Below are 21,677 nucleotides of genomic sequence, written 5' to 3' on the forward strand. Positions count from 1 at the left end.
AAAAATAAAAATTGCCAATCCATAAAATTTCTTGACAAAAAAACAAAACAAAAAACACTCCTTTCCCCAACTTATCAAACCCAGAAATTTTTCTTGGCATGCAAAAAAAAAAAAAAAAAAAAAAAAAAAAAAAATTCGCCCGGGGGGGGGGGGGGGGATTGGGGGGTTCCAAGGTCATTTTTATTTGCTTGCTTCAGTGTATAATTTTAATAACTTTACATATTCCAGGGGGGTCCAGACCCACCCATCCCCTCCATCTAGATCCGTGCATAGAGCTTAAAACAATTGTCAAAATAGCATAATCATAAAACGATGAATGATATATGCAATATGTAAATGGATGGATGGGTGGAATAAAATGGCGAGTCCAGGAAGCATCACATAAGGCTCAATAAATATTAAGGTTTCATACTCAACCAAATTCAATTTCTCCATGGAATACAAGCACCTGAACTTGTGCTTCATGCAGTTCTAAGACTGACATCATTCCTTAGCAGAAAACTTCCTGCTCCTCTTAAATTTCTCTTGAACAAACTCGTATGAGTCTGAAATAGATGCACTTTCAACAAAGACCCCACCCCCCTTCTTCGTTAAGAATGCAGCTAAATACACAAAGGCCACTATCATTTCAACATCTGTAAAAACACTGGTTTGTATTTTGATAATTCCATGTGTAACAGTAAAGTATGCATAAATTTTCTGAATTTCTCAAGGCTTTAAATATCAAAGAAATTTACAATAAAAAGGATAAATATTATGATTCCCTAAGATGCCTTTGTTTTGCCTAGCTAGCAAAGTTTAACAGGGGGTGTTGGTGGAGAGGTGGGACGAAAAATGCGGCCTCTAGGATTTGTGGTTGTCTTCATTCGCTGCACTTTTTCTAATGCTTTTAACCCATTCTCTTTTGTCATTGTGAAAATGCATCTTAATAAAATATATATTGAAAAATGTGGACATAGCAGAGAAGACTTCGCTTAGCCCCACTGCTGTTTACAACAGCTTACTGGTAGCATACGCAGTAACTGATGAAATGTCCATAAAATATGAGCCACAACTGGGCCTGACGTAAAAAAAATTCCTTCAACTCCCATGTAAACATCTGACCCCCATATGTGACCCCACTCTTGCCCTAAGACAAAACTTTCTACATGGCCATGTTTGTAAATCAATAGATGTATATGATCAGATGTAGCCCTCTTTCATTATTTGATTTCACTAATATATACTTATCGGAATGTAAAATTCTGCCCCCTATTCTGGCCTCAACCTGACTTGAACAATCTTAAATCTAAATATGACAAACCTCCGTTCCTGAGAAGAAGACTTTAAAAAAGATTTTTTGGTATATATTCCAATGCAAAATCCCCCCCCCCCAATTGTGGCTCCAATAGTACCCATTGGGCATGATTAGACAATCTCAATCTTCACTAAAAGAGGGAGCTTCTTAAAAGTTTTGTTTGTTTTCCCCCCCCCCCCCAATTCTTGAGAATTTTTTCCTTATTATCGCCTGTTGAAAAGGAACTTGTCACTTAAATTTGGACAAATTTAGACTTCATCATTAAGGATCTTCATCTATACATAAGGTATTCTAGAGAAATAAAAGCTGCACAATTCTTTTTTCACTTCATATCATAGAAAAATTTATATAACAGGGAATACATTTTATAACCTTTGTGATACTGTTTGTGTGTGTAATCAGGATTCATATTTTGGAGTTTTTGGTTTAACCTTTGATTTCAGAATCCTGGATGAAATATCAATTATATATATATTTATAAAATTCCTCAATGTCTTTTTGTTAGTGTAAAAATGTGAGTAGATACACAAACAGTTCTAATTATTCTTTGCATTTATCTCTCTAGAATTGCTTCAAATATCTAAACACATGCAAGAAAATGTCAAACAAATGGTATTACAGTACATTTCTGACGCTTAATCATTTTGCAATTCTTTTCAAGTGGCACCTACAAGTAGTTTTTCTTGTTATGTCATTTCAGGTATTTTATCAAAGTTAACAAAAAATATTTGAAATTTAAAAAAAAAAATTCAAGAAACCAAAAAAAAAAAAAAAAAAAAGAATAAATTTGACAGCTGACAAAAATGCTTATTAAACTTATACATTTGCAGTTTGCAACAACTATCTAACATATCTTAACTAAAGAATAAAAAACTGTTGGTGGTATTTTAGTTTTTAGTTTCATAATTCACATTTATAAATTTTACAAGTCTTAAGCTTGAAGCACTGAGAAATCAGGAACATTTCCAAGAAGATTCTCATCCACTGCAATTGGCTTGTTATTGTCATCAAAGTCGTAAGGACAAATTCTTTTTCTGCCCTTCCGTCGTCCTTTCACAGGACCAGGAGACAGTGGCTCCTCTATCTGAGATGTGTTGCTGCTAATGGAGGCCAGAGTGCTGAGCTGTCGTGCAGTAGAGCGGCGTCGATGGAAAGACGCTAACTTCGTAGATACTGTGTCATCTTTCGTCTCGGGTGGAGGGAGTCCTGGAATCATGTGCTTTCTCTCCATGGCTGTAAAAATTTTAATGAAGCATTAAGTCTGATTTGAACAAAACTGAATCTACACTAACTAAGGATGCTTCCATATAAATATGAGCAATCATGGCTTTGTTGTTCTTGAGAAGATTTTTAAAGATTTTTCCTATATACTCCTATGTTAAACTTTGATTGTCCATTGTGGCCCCACTTTACTCCCGGGGGTCATGAATTGAACAAACTTGAATCTACACCACCTGAGGATGCTTCCATATAAATATAACCAATCATAGCTTTGCTGTTCTTAAGAAGAAGATTTTTCTTATATACTCCTATGTTAAACTTTGATCGTCCGTTGTGGCCCCACACTGTCCCCAGGGGTCATGATTTGAACAAACTTGAATCTACACTACCTGAGGATCTTTCCATTTAAATATGACCAATCACAGCTTTGCTGTTCTTGAAAAGAAGATTTTTAAAGATTTTTCCTATATACTCCTGTGTAAAACTTTGATCCCCCATTGTGGCCCCACCCTACCCCCGGGGTCATGATTTGAACAAAATTGAATCTACACTACCTGAGAATACTTCCACATAAATATGAGCAATCATGGCTTTGCTGTTCTTGAGAAGAAGATTTTTAAAGATTTTTCCTATATATTCCTATGTAAAAATTTGATCTTCCATTGTGGCCCCATCCTACCCCAGGGGGTCATGATTTGAACAAACTTTAATATACACTACCTAATGATGATTCCACATGAGTTTCATCTTTCCTGGCCCATTGGTTCTTGAGAAGAAGATTTTTAAAAGACGCCATTAATTTTCAACTATTTTGTAATTATCTCCCCTTGGAAGAGGGAGTGGCCCTTCATTTGAACAAACTCAATTTCCCTTCACCCAAGGATACTCTGTGCCAAGTTTGGTTGGACATTGGCCCAGTGGTTCTGGAGAAGAAGATGACATTGTGAAAAGTTAACGACCACATACAACAGACAAATTTTGATCAGAAAAGCTCACTTGAGCCTTTGGCTCAGGTGAGCTAACAACATCCCCTGATGAGTTTCACTTTCTTTATGAAAAAGTACCTTCAATCTTGAGGAGGGCTTGTTCTGCGGATAGTCTGTTTTTAGGCACACCCTGTAGGAGGCCTCGGAGAAGTTCTCTGATGCCCACACTTCCTTTCTCTGTCAACATTAATTTGAGAATCATGTCCGGATCCTTCGCATTCTGTTAAAAGATAAAATAACACAACCATCAAATAAACAACAACCATATGTTGTACTTAATAGGAGTAATTTTTCACTCTTTTATCATATATTAATATTGTCAATAATAAGTCAAAATATGGGGTATGAAATCAACACATCTCCCTAGGAGAGAGATAAAAGGAGAGGGAAAAATGTTTATGAACTCCACTACCCTCACAAAAGCCAAATTCCTCTGATGATAAATTTTATTTTGATCATTTGACCTCAATCTCTAACCTTGTTATGTAAAATCAAGGATTTGTAACATCAAGAACACAGAACTACGCTTAAAAAGAGACTACATACAGCAATGATGATCTGCAATCTCAGCTGGTTAACATCTTTCACATCTTTGTAGGAGTTGGCTCCATCGGTGTAAAATTTGGTCTGTGTGTGTGCTCTCTCAAGCATGAACTGCACCACAAGACCAAAAGCAAACACATCAACCTTCCCAGTCAGAGAGAAGTCCTCTTTCTCGTCCTTGAAGACATTGGGGTAACGGCTTTTTAGGAAGGAGCGGCACATCTCCGGAGCCATGTACTCGGAGGTCCAACCCTGGTAGTCCTGTTCCTGCATGGCCATTTTTGCCGAACCAAAGTCAGTCAGTTTCACCACCATGTTGTCTGTGACACAGATGTTCTCAGCTGTGTAAAGACAAAAACTTTAATTTTTTTCCCAATGGCTAAAATAGGTCTTCAAATGTGACTGGTGATGAATTTCGCAGTTTTGGTAGGGGGTTAAGTGTTTATTATAATCATGTAAACAGTTTGTCTGCCTAATGTCCATAAGTAGAGAAGATTCTCAGACTTTACGTATTTTCAATATTTGACCAAATAAGCCCCACCCTAAGACCCTGACCCATCCCATGGGTTCAAGGGAGGACAAGACCATAATTTTTGTATTCTTTTACCCATAGGTGATATGTACCAACATTGAAATTGTTTGTTTTTCCAGAAAAGAAGTGAAAATGTTCAAAAGTTTACAAAGCACAACACATGATAGACAAAAATGGATAAACATGGGTCACCCAAATGACTTAATAATTTGATTAAAAGACAGTACATCGTTCTGTTATTTGTTGCATTATTCTGTTACGCATGCAACCATTTCTGTAAGAAAATCCTTTTGTAATCCTACAAGCAATAAATATGTCAATTCTTACGTTTAAGATCCAGGTGTTTGACCTGGTGTTGGTCCAGGTATTTGAGGGCTGACAAAGCCTGTCTGGTGATGTTCCAAATGACCTGCTCCTCCATCGTTTGTTTCTTCAGGACAAAGTTCAACAGGTTCATCCCTAAAATATTTTAATCAGTAATGCACTGGCCTTTGACATAAATATGACCATATGATGGGGCACAACCTGGAATAGCATATTAATACAAAAAGTTCTTGAGTTTCACTTCTCTCTTTTTTTTAAATATCTAATATACAAACCTAGAAGTAATAATATATTAATGCATATATCTTCCAAAATAAAATAAACAATTTCTTTCCTTTTTTTACCTCTAACATTTAATTTTTTTTTTTAAAAGAATAAGTATCAAGGAAAAAAGTACTTATATTTAAAACTTGCTCATGTTTTAAATCTAATGAGCAAAATTAAGTTCTAACCTGCATACTCCATTAGAATTTCAGAAATTCCATCTCTTTTGATGTATCCATACAGAGCAGTGATGTTCTCATGTTCAAGGTACAACAGCACCACTACTTCTTCTACTTTGAAGTCCTTCTGTACCTACAAAACAAATTTCTCTTCACAACACCAATTTCACTGACTTTGATTTTATATCTACAATTCTTCTGACTGGAAAAATTGTGATAATGTGTTAATCCTTTCTAAAAAAAAAAAACTTTCATTTAAAAATATGCAGATTGTTCATTAATAGATTCATTAAACCTTAAACAACTGGAACTCAGCACCAAATAAGAAACCATTTACAAGATTTATGGCATTATGCTGACATTATTTCAAGTACTACCAGAGTAATCACACCTATACAAGCAGCTGTGTTTGAAATTCACTGTAAAATTAGCCAGAGATGCAGGGCTGACTGCTAGTAAAAGTTGTCAGCAATGCCAAAAATACAATAGCCCGAGAAAATATTGTCTTTTAACCATTATGTGACTAGAACCATTTCACCAAAACTTCGATCCTGAATCTATAAACTGATGAATTCTTCCTCTTGGCTTGTTACACTTTGATACTAATACTATTAGTTGATATGAAAGAAATTTATCAAATGTATGAATTTTAATAATCGAAAATTTAACACCTCCAGCCGGCCATCAATACATGCAAATTTGTTCGCCCGCTGCAAAATTTGTGCATCTTGGGCACATGGGCATTTCAAACACTGACAAGCCTTGCCTACCTTTTTGAGAACAAACTGTTCTTCTGTGGCACTATCTTTACACAGGTCCACCGTTCCGTACGACCCCTCCCCCAACTGTTTTAGGACGGTGAAATGTCCCTCGTTGTACTCCTCGTAGCGAGAACTCTCCAACCTCTGTGTATAACAAAGAAGTTAGTCTAGATATATTTGTGAAATATGTTTCTGCAATCGCTGAAATATCATTATGAAACAGCTTTATCTGTATGAAAATTTATATGATATTGTTTTTTTTTTAAATATTTTTTTTTTATTTAAAAAACCATCAAATTTTCAATTTTACATGTCATTGAGTGTTTACATTGATTTGAAAACTTGAGAAAGCAATTTCTACTTCTAAATGCTTATGTTCTTTGAAATGCAAATTTAGAATGTCCAAGCAAGTTACACTTTTATTTGATTTAATCAATAATTCAGTGAATTAGACCATACACAGATTTTACAAACATTTCAAGTTTTCAACAATATTGTAAATAAACTCATTCATTTTCTGAGGAAAACAAATACACGTAAGTCACTAAAAATTTCTTTAAAAATTTAGGCATGTGTGAAGACACATATTTCTTGAACTAGCTCCTACGTACCTGACAGATGACTCCTGTGGTTCCATTCTTCAGTTTCTCCTGGGTGTTCAGCAGTTCTACTAGTGCCTCCTTCTCTCCATCCACCACTTTCCTGCAAAAATAAATGCATAGTTGTATTGTTAACTTCCTTCTCCATGTCAATGATTTCATACGAGGAAAAAAAGGGCTAGGGAAATAAATGTGGCCCACTGCCTCAAAGGTATTTACTTGTAAAGTTTTAATATGTAAAATTATTTCAAACTTAGAAGGAAGAATTATTTCAAACCCAGGTGAGTGGAAGGGAATTTTGACTCTGCAATATCTTCCATAATTTTCAACAGAACCTACCCAACTGATTTTCAATATGATATTTCTACAGACACTCTTAGAGCATAGAGTTTCAATATGAACAAAATGATACAGATTAATAAAATAATTAAAACTATGATTTTGCAGCTGAGTGAACACAACTGTTTCCCAGTTCTGTACTGTTCATGTTTCAGAGCAAAAGCTGTCTTTGTCTTCTTCTGCCTCATTTACAGTGTTACATGCACACACTTGGATCTATTATCAAGGTGTTTGGCATCCTTTGATTGAAAAAAGAAACAGAAATTCTCTGTAAAAAGTATTATTATGGTGATAAAATTCTTACCCTTCCTCAAAACTGATTTTCCTCTCCTTCACTTTCGGAATCTCGCCAATCTCATGCATCAACTCGAGAATCTCATTTAAGTCATCAATTCCTCCTGTTCTCATCTGTATTCCCAGCTGTCCTGTGTCTATTGTCTGCGGTTCCGGAGTAGGATCCACCACCATGGTCTTGATATCTTCATGCTTTAGTTTCAGGTCACAACCTTGATCCTCCTCATCGGCTACCAGTTTGGTGGACATACGCAGCTTCTTTTTTTGGACTGGTACACATCTTGGAGCAGGAGAAGTCGGATGAGTCCAAGCAGAAGAATCCACAGTCTGGTTCAGTTGAATTGAGCTTTCCATCTGAAGATCTTTGAATTCTTTGGGAAAATTAATCTTTGATGATGTGCTGTCATCTTCTTCATCACTGTCAATCAAGATAACTTCATCCGGAGAAGGAGGAGGCTCAAGGACCCGTGTTGCCTTGGAGACATTAAGCTTGATCTTTTGTGGTTGCTGATTGCTGTGAATAAATCCATGGTGTTTCTGATGCGAGCTGTTACTCAGCTGTTGTCTCAACAGAGTGAAGTAGGAGAGATCATTACCTGTTGCAAAAGCCAGAGTTAAAGTTTCTTAGTAATAAACTTTAAAATTTTTTAAACTGCATTTTTCACTAAATGTTTCTCTGTATAAACTAGAAATATGTCCATAAGACATGAATGCCCCACCAAGGGTATATTTGTAATGCAACATGAAAATTTGTATTAGTGTATAAAATTTGATGAGAATATCTTGAATAGTTTCTTTAAAATTGAAATTGAAATCTAAAAAGTTAGATATAAATGATAAATTATCACCAAATTATGTATAAGTGCATAAGCTTACATAAATATATCTTAAATGGTTTCTTTAAAACGAAGCAAAATGCAAATTTAAGAAAAGTGAGGTCAAGGTGACAGGAAAGTTCCAAGGTTAAACATTTTTGATGCAGTTGAATAGTTCTCACAAATACATATCAGCATATTGAATTTGATAAAAATATTTGGAACGGTTTATTTAAAACTGAGCTAAACACTAATTTTAAATAAATGAAGTTAAGGTCAAAGGAAAAGTCAAGGTCAAAAAATGTTGATGCAGTTGAAAGTTTACATCAGTATGTATTAGCATATGAAGTTTGATAAAAATATTATGAATGGTTTCTTTAAAACTGAGTTAAAACACAAATTGAGAAAAATAGGGTCAAGGTCAAAGGAAAGGTCAAGGTCAAAAAATGTTGATGCAGTTGAATAGCTCTTATCAGTATGTATCAGCATATGAAGTTTGATAATACTATCCTGAATGGTTTCTTTAAAACTGAGCTAAACACTAATTTAAGAAAAGTGAAGTCAAGGTCAAAGGAAAGGTCAAGGTCCAAAAATGTTGCTCTCATCAATATCTATCAGCACATGAAGTTTGATAAAAATATCTTGGAGAGTTTCTTTGAAACTGAGCTTTGAACCGAGCTAAACGCAAAGTGGGACTGAAGGACAGACAGAAGGATGGAAGACGGACATGACAAACACTATATGCCCCACCCATATTCATAGCAGGGCATAAAAAAAATAAATATGTTGTGTTTACTGACTGACAAGGAATATTCTTTTTCAATGTTTTGTGATACTTACATAACATTGATGATACTTTCACATTTCAGATGTCTTTAAGTTTAAATATATCAATGAAATTTGCGTAAGAAATGTAATCCTCCTGCTATTTACTGTAACAGATTGTAGAGTGGATTTTGATACTCAATGCAAAATGTAATCACAAATTACCATATATTGTTAGATCAGGCTGAGGCAGTTTGGGAACCTCTCGGCCATCATTCAACAACATGGGATGATGCTCCTGACCTCCATCATCCATAGGCTGCTGGTACACCACCCTCTCCATACTGTCTGAGACTGGTTAAAAAAAAAAAAAAACAGGAAATTTTATAATGTGGATGCAGATTTAAATAAACATATCAATTCTCACAGTTTCCTCTGTCTGGAAACCATGCAATCAAATAACACGCATTCAAGAAAGAGATACAATCTGTTATGTCATTAAATTCCATTGCTTTTCAAAAAACATCATTTTTCAAGATGTACAGATGGACTTTATTGGAAATAAACAGATGTTCCAGCATACTGAAATAGGAAAATAAATGTACTCTATTTCATTGTCTGAAAAGGGTGGGGCTTCCTGTTTACAAGTATCTATTATCCAACATTACAAAAATGATTCATTTTTATAAATCATCACAAACTCTGAAGGCATTATTGTACTTGTAAAGACATTTTCTAAATCAATAGATTTTTTTACATAAATTACAAGGAATAAGATAAGGAAGTAATACCAGTATCGCTCCATTTTTCTATTTGATTTTAATTTCATTTCAATTTTGTTAACTTTCCGTCATAGAATATAGTCAATACTAAGTTCAAAATGATCAATTACTCACATTGTAGCATGAATAATCCCAAAATCTATGAATATTTACATAAAACAATATTTCAGAATGTCTGATGAAATTTCCAGTGGGGGATTTACAGACTGGAATTCCCCTAGTATAAATATAAGTACAAAATCTTTACACCTTTGGGGAGAACAAATAAATACCGTAACCCAACTCACGGGAACAAAAAAAATCATTTTAAATCATTATTTAACCAAGAACAGAAATTACAGTGAAAATGTCAAATTATGATGAGAAATAGCAAAATATTTACATTTGATTACAGTCAAAATGGCGTCATCCTGACGGTTAATGGCAGCTTTAATAAAAAAACGTACTTGGCATTCCCTTAAGATTGTCATTAACTCTAAGGTATAATTACTTTGTAAACAAACAAAATTCTTACCTGGTTCTACCCTAAAAACTTGCTTTCTTATCTATTTTTATCAATAATTGATTTTTTCCTTGTTCTGTAGTTTTTCATTGTTTTCGCGAACTGTCGCTTTTAGACAATTCGTTCGTCATTTCATTCTCATTCAATTGGTTAAAAACACACTAACCAAAAAGTTTCCTAAAATGCTTTGTCTGTTATTTATGACTGGTCTGACATGTGCAAATTCATTCCTCTACCAATTATAACATTTTAAATAGATTCATTAACATAAATTTTAGGCTTTGAACTGAATTTCTTTATTTAAGTTTGCTTGGACCGGGGAAAGGGTAAAAAAGACCCCCCCCCCCCCAAAAGTCAGGGATCGGGGGGTTATTGATTATTGAGTGAAAATGCATTATTTCCTTTTAAAAATCTTTTTATCTGCTCCTGGGTATGTAGCAGATACACTAAAAGCATTGTTATGACGAGCGAGTTTGCCTCTGTCAAAATTGTGAATTTCATAGCCCCAGTGTCAGGGGTTCTGGACTCTCTAGCTCCCGGAGTTAGAGTAGAGCTGTGTTGAATCTTTAGTGAAAATGGATTATTTCTTTAAAAGTTTTCTTCTCCGCTCCTGGACATCTAGGGGGCAAACAGAGTACAAAGTTATAAATATAATAAGAAAGGATATTTTTAACAGATTTTTGTAGTTCTTGACACCTTGATCAAGTGCTATGGTGCTGGGCAGGGTTCTATTAAATTGTATTCTACTGAGAGGAGTTATTATTCCCCTTTGCAATTCACCTATGATAATAAATCACGGTAAATAATCATTTAATTTAATTATTTAATAATTTATTTGAAAGGCCCATACACAAGTATTTGTATAATACATAATACAAAAATTAATTGCATAGCTTTTATTAGGCAGACAGACTTGTTAATAATAAATAAAAATGAGACATAAATACTCGTTCCTTATCTTTGTACATTAAATGTTCTTCAAAGACCGAGAGAGGCCAATGTGAAAATGAGATTGACTCAGTTGCTATAATAGTACTCAAGCACTGTTTTGTTTAGTCTGCATGGTAATAGTGACAAATATGGGTTAGCCAGGCAAGTAAATATAATACTTTAAGATTTGTTACCGAGTGCTAGACTAATTATTTTGATGATCCCTGATCATCATATTTCTCTGCCTTTGGGCAATATAGCTTCATCTTTCAGTTTATTTTGTTTTATGCTATACTTCTGTGGATCCTCCACATGGTTGTATCATATTCAAGTGACCGCTATAAGGACTTTGGGCCTCTGGTGTGTCTCCCAGTTGATTCGATATGCATGAGAATTTTCTACGTACGAACAATTTCTAATACGAGGCAGGCTACTGACAAATAAATTGATAATACAAGGTATCAAATTTCTTGTTGAAAATCAACATTTCGCAAATTCTATGGTTAAAATAGACTTTTGAGCATGATAATTGTTTGGTATCTTCACACTTCTTTCAAATTGGGGTCGGGCGTGGGGGTGTCTAAAGCCTCACCAAGAAGTGTACATCATTTGACTCCTCCTTACTTGCGTGTGATTGTGGTTGTTTGATCGATCGTTTTGCCGTTTTCATCTCCAGCTCTCGAGCTTTCTTTTTCTTGGACAGTTTTCAAAGATAAATAGAAGTGAAATTTTAAATTAGTTAGGTAAGTACTTTTCTTAATCATATGGATCTCTTATTTGACGATGCACAGTCGTGCATTTTGAGTAATGTGTTATTCTTGACTGAACAAACCACAGGTACCTGACGGATTACTTTTTTATAGTTTAAAATGCTACAATATTTCTGTATACTTGTGTGTATAAGAATACTTTCTATTTACGATCGATGTTTCCTTACAGTCAATTTCCACGTCATCCCCCACATCGCATCGCCATCGAATGGTTACCACTCTTAATACTATGTTTTTTTTTTAAACATGTGGGTTATTTGAACACTATCGCTTTATGAAGTTTTCGTCGATATCGAATCGTGTTTGCTCAACCCATGGCTGACACCGCCCTTGCTATTGTGTATCTGATGAAGATTGTACTAGCTTGTGGTCGATATCGCATCAATATCGAATCATTTGTGCCATTTTTGTCATCGCTCTTGTGGCTGTATTTCTTCATGCAATATTTGTGTGTATTTACTTTCCTATAACTTTGTCCTACTGTCAATATCGAATCATGATTGTTCAAAACACGTTTTTACCAAACTTCACCTTACCCCTAACCCTAACCCTGACATTAACGACCCTTAACGTTCTGTTTGTCATCCTTATTTATTTACAATGAATCAATATTGATTTCGCTTGTGGGCTTAAATAATTAAGTTATACCTTAACTTGAAAATAAATTTTACACTTCAGGATCGTATATCGATACGATATCATCATGATATAGTCGATATCGACATACAGCTCTCTGTCTTGTACATGGTATCCAGTATTTTCAATTTCATAGTACTGATCAGGATCGGTATCGATGCGATATTGTCAATATCGTTATTGTCAATATCGACATCGAATTCGTCTTGGACATGCATGTTAAACCCACACAACCTTCTGAGAATTTTTATTATTAGACGCGAAAATTTATCAGAAATACATGCATTCCTATCCTCCATACCTATACTAGTATTCCAATATCTGATATAATTTTTCGCTTTTGTTACGGTTAAGAGATTGGCCCTATATAAATTAAAAATGGTATTATTTTTTTATATACCGTAGACGGCCAACCTCTATAACTTAACAAAAACGGAAAACGATATGAGATATCGGAATATAGGTATGATAGGCTAGGAATTCATGTATTTTTGGTAAGTAATCGTGTCTAATACAAATTCTCAGAAAGGGGACGGGGTTACATCATCCATTCATCAGGTGTCTGTGGAAAACGCCTTAAGTTTCCTATAAACTGTATATTTACAATGATAATCCAAAAACACAGAGATCTGGTTCCTCCTTTGTGTACAATGTAGGAATTTAGGCTGGATGGAGGACATCGGCCTGGATAGCTCAGTGGTTAGAGCACCTGACTAGTAATGCAGGGGTCCCGGGTTCGATTCCCGCTCCAGCCGTATGTTTTTCATTATATATCTATTTATGAGTTTTCAATGTATATTAACTCATTCCTCCTTTCCATACTACAACAATAATACATATTTTCCAAGAAAATCCTTGAAATACATCACCTGACAGCGGATCGGATTATTCATTATATATTATATAATATTATATTATAATATTATATTGCATATAGTGTGTCATTCTATGCTTTCTCCAAAAGATGAGTATATTTGTTCAAGCAGAAACAAGTTAGTTTATCGGCTAAACTGAAATTGGATTCATTACACTAACAGTTTAACAAGGCTTTAAAATTAGAAAAGATGCACTGTATACGTATATGTTCATATAAGAAAAATCTGCAGCAGATCGCTACGACAGCTGGTCTGATCTAGAGACAAGACCAGTGTGGTGTTGTCTTTCGATACACAAACGGCCTGAGGACTTATGATCCCATCATGGCGGGACAAAAATTCTTCCTTGAGTCTTCCGTTCTCATCAACTCTGTGCACAGTGTCCGAACCCCATCCCGCGATGAACATCTCGCCATTCGATATCATAGCTAGACCACGTGGGCTTTTCATGTTAGCGTGCGTGTAGTGAAACCGTCTGTATACAGATCTAGTGATAGATGTAACCCGATTCCTTTGACTATCGCTGACAAAATATGAGTTTCCAGTTCCATCAAATGCGACATACCATGGACGAAGAAACAAAGACTGCAGGTTCTCTTCTGGAGTTAGATTCATCAATTCTTCTCCTTTTCTGGAAAGAATTCGAACAGAAGCTGGTGATGCAAAAGGACACGTTACTACAAATTTGTCCTCTTTTGAAGAATAACTTATTCCGTAGCAGCGATCGTTTATCTTCAGTTCCTCTTGTAAATTGATTCCAGCTAGGACCCTGAAGACCAATATTCTCATTTCCTCTGGCACCGTCACAGCAACCACGTGGTCATCGAGGCAGGTGGTGTCATATGGCGTTTGTTCGAGGATGTGCTCCGACTTAATCTGAAACTGACTGTCATAAAGTTTTAATTTTTTGTTTCCTTTGTCACAGAGAAACCAGTCTAGTGAAGGCAAAGAGAGAATGCCTGTGATCAAACACGCGTTCTCGTCAGACCGAGTTCTCACAGACACCGTTTTGTCCGCTAACCTACGTTTTATCTCTGTAAGTTTTGGTTTATGCTCTGTCTGTCTGGATTTAGAAGGCAGCTGCTGTGTTTTCTTGTTGTTTCCAATATCATTCACGACAAGCTCTCCTACAGAAGTCAAGGTGTTCAGCACATCATCCAGTTGACTGTTGATCACAAAATTAACCGTTGGCAATCCATACATTTCTTTATATTCTTCAACAACTGTCGAGTGACTGACATTCCTACCTCTAACTTGTTGGAGACATTGCAAGATGTGACCATCTGTACCATAATCTTTCACATTGCCGAGCAATTGATTTGTGTGTGAACATTCTGCGTTTAAGGATTCTAATTTTTGTATGTCATGTTGCAATTTTTCTCGGAATTCATTTTCTATCCCAGCAAGTTTTTCCAAAGACTTTCGTTCGTATTTACTAAGCATTTCATCGATACGCTTTCGAACACTTCGAATACTATTGCTTAAGTTCAGAAACGAATTGTCCAGTTCTCGGAGAGATGCCTGTGACGACTGTAAGGCGTTATTAGTGATCTGAAGATGTTCTGAAGTTTTCGATGAGATATCTTGAATTTCATGCGACTTGTCTTTAACTTCGTCGTTGATAGTCCTGATCGATGTACAGTCTTTGTGTTTCTCTCCGATACAAAGCGAACATATTAGTTCGTCATGAGCTTCACAGAATGACGTCAGAGGTTGATGTTCATGGTTCATACAGTTTGGATCGAAAATGATCTTCTTTGTTTCTCTGGATTTGACTTCCTGTAGGTCCAGAATGGTATGTTTCATCGTAGTTTTCAATGAACCGTGAACGTCGAGGCAATTTATACAAAGGGTCTCACGGCAAGTTCGACACCATTTACTTCCTGTTGTTGACCTCCCCTTCCGGTTGCAAGGAGAACAATAGACATCATCTATTTTCAGTTTATACACTTCCGTTAGGGCGGATACAAAGTCACTCGGTGGAAGTTGCTCAACCCAATCTTCGGGAGATTTGTTTTTGGTTGGTGTTAGTTGTTTGCAAATTGGACATGAATATGCATCTAGTCTTGTGCTTAGATTTTGTTTCAGATCATTTCGAATACACTCTTTACAGAAATCATGCAAACACTCCAAATGACAAGGGTCAGTAAATTTTTTGGAACAAATTTTACAGGTTATAAAGGCTGAATCCATTGTAGATCTGTTAAAAAAAAAACAAAACAACCCAGAGTTACCAATATGATTATTGGATCATATACATGTGCCTTATTCTTAATGACCACAAGCACAGAAAATGCATAAATTCATGGTTCAAACAATCAGTTAATATTGGTAAAAACATTCAGATACAGCTCGTTTTATTTCTAGCTATAAGTAGGAACGTATAATTATTGAGACAATCTTTTTAGAAAATTTTCATGACATCGCAAGGAAAAATAATTTACTTCAAAAGACGATGTTAAATGAATGTTACCTCTATAAATCTGCTACGGGATCGCAGATATACAGGTTCCAATTTGAAAGGAAATCTACCGGAAAAAGAACGTGACGGCTCTTTTAAGCTCTTCTGGCTGATTGGAATTCAAGCATATGTAAATTTCATTGTACATGTACATACAGTATGTACATTCTAAAGGTATGAAGAGAAGAATGCACTTTAAAATCGAAATTTGGTTAAAATGTGGAACATATTGATTTTAAGTTATATAGATAATATCTGAACATGAACCGTGGGGCTACTATAGAAGGAACTTGCATTATATTCTTTATTTCTTTTCAGCGATGACAAACATTAACTGAAAGCAAACCAGAGGAAATGGATTTAAAAGAAGTCAATAAAGCACCAGTATAAAAGATCAATAACTGATATTGAGCACAACCAATTCTTTTTATATAAATAATGATGTAAAGTCACGCTCTGCTAAAGAGTTTTACTTTATGTGTCTTTAGATTGCTTCAAAACATACATTTATTAAACCTTTTATATATACCTTCACTGATTCCTCCAGTAAGCCAAGAAATACTGCCCCTAGTCCAGATTTAATGTAAACTTAATAAAAACGCTATTTGCCAAAAAAAAAAATAATAATAATAATAAAAATAAAAAAATAGATAAATAAAAAACGCTTAACATTGATATTCTTATGAGAGAGATCTGAGGCTATCATGGCAGCAGTTTAGAGGGAGATGGTTCTCTAACTAAAACAGGTTTTAAATTATTAACGAATTATTCTACACCACTATCAATAATTATCATTTTTATATACTGGGTGCTTTTTTATATCGTGAGGAACAGGGGACTGAATATATTTTTTATTATGTTTGACAAACCATTGATGCAGAAAAGGCGTTTGATGTAGTATGGCATGAAAATTTGCTGTGCAAACTGTATAAAGATGGTACTGAAAGTGACTTTTGGAACTTAGTGAAATCTCTACATACTGATGCTTACACTATAATAAAATGGAACGAAACTCTATCAAAATATAAGACAGCAGGGCAAATTATCTACACTAATGTACAAAAGATTCAATATAAAGATCTGAACCGATTCTCTGTAGTCAATTCCTGAAAGGGTGTATATCGGAACCCTTTCTATTACCTCACCAACATGCGCAGATATGGCATTACTCTATTAACTTAAAATCAAATAGATGAACAGGTCCTGACTAATATTGTAGATACAACTTCAAATACAAATTCAGTATAAACTCGTCAAATACTTGTTTCTTAATACTGGTAAAAAAAAAACAAAAACAAAAAACAACAACAACAGAACATTGAGGTCAAAGCTCGGAAATGATGTGATTTAGTAACCTCCTTAAAACCTTTAGGTTTTGAAAGAAACCCAACAAATTCTCCTTATATAGTTCAAAGAATAGAAACTTCACGAACTCTTTATGCTCTACTAGGAAGTGGCATTCATGATCAAAAATGCGCTATCCCTTATCATTACTGTAAATATGTAGACGACATTTGTTATACCTAGACTCCTCCATGGGATTGAATTATCAAATGTAAGGAAAATGGATCTGGAGAAACTCGAAAGATATCAAAAGAAGGTGTTGAAGCAACTTCAAACTCTCCCCTAAATGACTGCGTCAGTAGCCACTATAGCCAGCAATGGAGCCAAAACGATAGAGGCCCATACTGATTCCTTTCCTTAATGTTGCCAAACATCCCTCAACTAGAGCATCAAAATAGCAGTACGACAGTTCATAATAAAGTCTGGAAGTAAAGGTTCCAACTGATTAATTAGGACCAATTAAAAGTACGTAAGAAAAGTATGATCTGCCAGATCCACTCGATCTATTAGGAAATATAAGAGATATTTAATTAGAAGCCAATCAGTGGAAGCAGGAATAAAAAAAAATGTCATGATTATTGGCAAATTAAAAATGAAATTGAAATTTCAGGAAACGTTTCCCTACACGATCTCAAACTACAGACAAATTCGTGTTGACATCCTCATCTACTATGGCAGGCAAGTACAGATTCTCCTAATGCTTCCAGGAAAGCCATTGTAAAAGCCCAACTCGCAACAAACACCTACCGGTAACAAACCAACACAAACAAGTTTAATCAGTATGAAGTGAATAGAGAGTGCTTGTTATGCCAGGAGAGTATAGAGGATAGGCTCCATTTCTTGTTAAAATGTCGCCTATTCTATACATGACACTAGACAGCCATTATACGTGACCGAACTAGCATATCCTATCTCAGCAAGGAAACTGGTAGCCAGGAGTCAAATTCATAATTATATATCAAGACGAGAGAATATTACTGCAAATCATTATCGACTCCTCCCATACTATATTTTCACAGAACAACTCAAAAAACTTCATTGAAAATCCAGGGATTTACAGAGAACCTGACCCGCAACATAGTATTCGGTCTACACTGTCATAAAGCAAGACGAAGTGAGAGAGTCTAAAAACAGTGTGGGGAAATACCTGTGAAAAGGGCTGGAAACAGTACGAGGAAATACCAGTGAGAAAGGTCAAGAAATACTATGGAGAATATTCAGAGAGAGAGAGAGAGAGAGAGAGAGTCTGCAAACTGTGGGGAAAATTTGCTCACGGCCTACAACTAAATTTTAATGTAGGGTCATGTAAATATTGAAAAAAAACAAATAATTTATGCTGATGTACAATTACTTCTCTTATTTTAAAGGCTGACTTTATATAGCACTCCTAATTTTATATTTATTGCACAATAGTGAAGTAGGTTTTACTAACTCATTTTCATCCATCACTTTTCTCTTTTTAATTCAAATTTTATCCTCTTTTCTATTATATACCATCTTCTGGGATGATCCTTTAGTAGGGACTTCCCTTACTGAACTAGACATTGATTCCTCCTTCAGGCCTGAAATAGAACACAGGGGTGGGGCGGGGGGGGGGGGTCTGCTCCTCCACTTTTTTCTGAGTATTGCTATAGTAAACTTTCCCGCTTTTTTGTGTTAAGGTCGAGCACTGCAAAATTCCATGATTTGGACATTTAGTTATTTTTTAATTGTCAGAATTATTCTGAGAAGCCCCCCCCCCCCCAACAATTTAGCTTTTTGTCCAAGGTTGCTCGTCAGATTTTTTGGAAGCCCCCCCCCCCTTTTTTCAAACCTTTGCTACGGGGCTGTCCTAATTATTTTCATTTACACATGTATATGTGAAATAAAAATGTAAATATAGTTTAAAATGCTTTCTAAGTAATTAGAATACAAGAAGCACTGTGTGAAAAATATCAATTTTATTCAATGGATTATTTTCACTTTTCAACGCTAAAATACTTAAGTTTTTACATGGAAAAATTCATGATATTTCGCCTTAGTTTCAGATGTTTAAATGCAACAAACCGCTATTTATTGCCTAAGGGGACAACCCAACGATTTGATTCGGGGCGAGGGGGTGCTAGCAAAATTTTAATTAGGAAACAAATATATATGGAACCGAATATTTAGTGTGCGAGATAACAAAGTGACAAAACTTTCGACCAATCATATGCAATGTAACAAAAACATTCGGAAAATAGTAAACAGCAGAGGGCGATGTCTGCCACTTGTGAACTTCCGGAATAACGAGTAGCAGTTTCCTGAACAAATTTTGTATCAGAATGTAGACACAAAGTGATACACACAACCTGTACAAAGTTTAAACGGAAAGTGAAGCGTGTTAATGATTAAACAAGGGAGTTCGTTATCCATGGTAAACATCTGCTGGTGCCCGATTACAGCAAAGGGCTTGTTCAGGGAAAAAAGTCCAAAACTTTCATTTTAGATTTCATATTCATAGTACAAAGTCTTGATAATTTAGAATAAAAGCAAAGCAAGATAAGGCCAAAAGAACTCTAAACATTTTGAGTTTTTATTAATGGAAATTGAATGCTGCAAGAAAACCACAACCTATTTGATCAATTGAAGTCAGATAATAACTTGTTTTGAAATCGTAAGACAGAACCTAGAACTGCCCTTTATGCCTGAAAACTCATGAAACAACAAACAGACAAATTTTCCTGTTCCTGTTAACCCATTTTTTTAAAATTGAAACTTTAAAAAGAAGCTAATTATAAAAGCTAATCACAATGAGTTTTGATTTGGGAAACACAGGCTCAGATGAAGAGGAATATGATCCATATTCAATGATGCCTGTTACTAAACTTGTGGCCTTGTATGATTATTCTTATCAAGATGATGATGGTCATATAGTTCATATGAAAGAAGGGGAAAAATATCATCTAATCCAAAAAGAGGGTGATTGGTGGGAGGTTATTAGAGACATGGGTAATTTGGACGATCTCTCGTTCTACGTTCCTGCTAATTATGTACGTGTTGTTGACAACAGCGGAAGTAATGTGGACGCCACAACAAAAACGGATGATTCAGGACTTGAGAGGGATGAAGAAATCAGATCAGGAAATAGCACACTAGATGAAGATTCCTCTGACCTCTCAAGTGCACAAGTGACTCCGGAAAAAAATGTCGGCAAAACAGAAAATGGAGTGGTGGGATTAAATAGCAAGATGGAGGAATTAGGCAGTGAGGTAACATTCGAGCGAAAACAATCAACCACCTTTTCCACATTCGGGACTCAGACCACAGGGTCTATAAATCTAAACACTAAGATTGCTGAAAACAAAGGATATAGAAGAAGTTTTTCAGATGAAGGAGATTATGTGAATTTAGATGAGTACAGACTTAATGCTGGTCTGAATTCAGAGAGAAGAGATGGGACACAGGTGAGTTATGTATTATTATTCCAAAATGAAATTTTATTCTTTTTTAAAATGCATGAAAAAGGCGTATAATAGTTTTGTGAAGTCCTCTTACAGCAGAAGAATTTTTCTACTTAATGATATTTGTATATATGCAGGTTGAGTTTCAGGGCAAGATTTCTGTGCGTTACTAGTCAATTAAGGCCATATTTAAAAAAAAAAAAGCTAGATTTTCATCCTTGAATGCCAGATTGTTATCCCTCCTCAATTTTTTAATTTCTCTTTTTTACAAAAAAAGTCCATAAAATTTAAGAGTTGGACGTCTTGATCATGTTGATTCTGATCAGGATCAGCATTCAAAACATTTTAACTTTCACTTTAAAGCATGATTTGGACAGCTGACAAGTTGTTGTCTGCTGTGATATGTATAAACAAGGAAGTGAAGTTAATTAGGCTTTAAAAAAAATGTTTCGGTAAGCTGACCTACCATAATTTTTATCCACCGACCTACCACCTTTTATTCCAAATCTGTATTTTGAACTGTACTTTTGTTAAAAAGTACAATTTTTTCATAGTGTAGTCAATAAAATGCATGTTTCAGATACTGTAAAAACATGTCTAACAGTTTTAAAGAGTACACTTGTTTTGTTGTGTATGTTTATTCATATATGTGTTTGTATATATGAAAAGAAAAAAAACCCAGCATATTGAATAATTAACTGATGCTTTCAAAATAAAAAGTTAAGTTTAAAGAAAAAGTTATCACCTACCTTCCTACCGTAATTTTCTTTGGCATCACATGTTACTGCATGGAAACACACACATTCTTTTATTTGGCCTTATTCAAATCATGACCCTCTCCCCCACCCCTCCTGGGGTATGATGGGACCACATATGTTAAACTTTTCAATACTCAACTGATTTCTGCTTTTCTCTAAGCAAAGTGCTCAGGTGAGTGATGTGGCCCATGGGCCTTTTGTTTGGGTTTCCCATCGCAAAACATGAACACTGCCATTCTGTGTATAATAATTAATAATATATATGATGACTATTTCAG

At 35.2% G+C, this 21,677-nt stretch overlaps 3 protein-coding genes across 7 annotated transcripts in view; 1 reads left to right on the top strand and 2 right to left on the bottom strand.

Moving 5' to 3' along the window:
- Positions 1 to 2,109: 2,109 nt before the first annotated feature.
- On the bottom strand, positions 2,110 to 10,311 carry LOC133188362 (uncharacterized). Its single transcript, XM_061323747.1, has 10 exons — positions 10,216 to 10,311; positions 9,145 to 9,273; positions 7,350 to 7,935; positions 6,719 to 6,809; positions 6,117 to 6,251; positions 5,356 to 5,479; positions 4,907 to 5,038; positions 4,051 to 4,388; positions 3,583 to 3,724; positions 2,110 to 2,530 (listed from the first exon to the last, which is right to left on the bottom strand). Exons 2-10 carry the CDS (start codon positions 9,260 to 9,262, stop codon positions 2,229 to 2,231), a joined length of 1,968 nt encoding a protein of 655 aa, XP_061179731.1. The 5' UTR covers positions 9,263 to 9,273; positions 10,216 to 10,311; the 3' UTR covers positions 2,110 to 2,228.
- Positions 10,312 to 13,624: 3,313 nt separating this feature from the next.
- Positions 13,625 to 15,607, bottom strand: LOC133188838 (uncharacterized). Its single transcript, XM_061324321.1, has one exon. It carries the CDS (start codon positions 15,605 to 15,607, stop codon positions 13,625 to 13,627), a length of 1,983 nt encoding a protein of 660 aa, XP_061180305.1.
- A 4,291-nt stretch (positions 15,608 to 19,898) lies between these two features.
- The window catches only part of LOC133188363 (rho GTPase-activating protein 15-like), a 43,650-nt gene continuing 41,871 nt past the window's right edge, over positions 19,899 to 21,677 (top strand). Inside the window, exon 1 of one of the 5 annotated variants that reach the window (XM_061323751.1) lies at positions 19,899 to 20,644. In XM_061323751.1, coding sequence (XP_061179735.1) covers positions 19,991 to 20,644 — 654 coding nt within the window. In that variant the 5' untranslated portion in view covers positions 19,899 to 19,990. The remainder of the gene's footprint in view (positions 20,645 to 21,677) is intronic. The other 4 variants (XM_061323752.1, XM_061323748.1, XM_061323750.1 and 1 more) reach the window with 4 other exon arrangements.

This window comes from Saccostrea echinata, unplaced genomic scaffold (genome assembly GCF_033153115.1).
Source record: "Saccostrea echinata isolate AGI-Se365-2 ecotype Australia unplaced genomic scaffold, CSIRO_AGI_Sech_v1 ptg000016l, whole genome shotgun sequence".
NCBI lineage: Eukaryota > Metazoa > Mollusca > Bivalvia > Ostreida > Ostreidae > Saccostrea > Saccostrea echinata.

Coding starts and splice junctions, on each gene's coding strand:
- LOC133188362 (XM_061323747.1), bottom strand. CDS start 9,262: ATGGAGAGGGTGGTGTACCAGCAGCCTATGGATGATGGAGGTCAGGAG. Junction 7,936..9,144: donor GCCTGATCTAACAATATATG/GTAATTTGTGAT, acceptor CTTTTGCAACAG/GTAATGATCTCTCCTACTTC. Junction 4,389..4,906: donor CAAACACCTGGATCTTAAAC/GTAAGAATTGAC, acceptor GTCTTTACACAG/CTGAGAACATCTGTGTCACA.
- LOC133188838 (XM_061324321.1), bottom strand. CDS start 15,607: ATGGATTCAGCCTTTATAACCTGTAAAATTTGTTCCAAAAAATTTACT.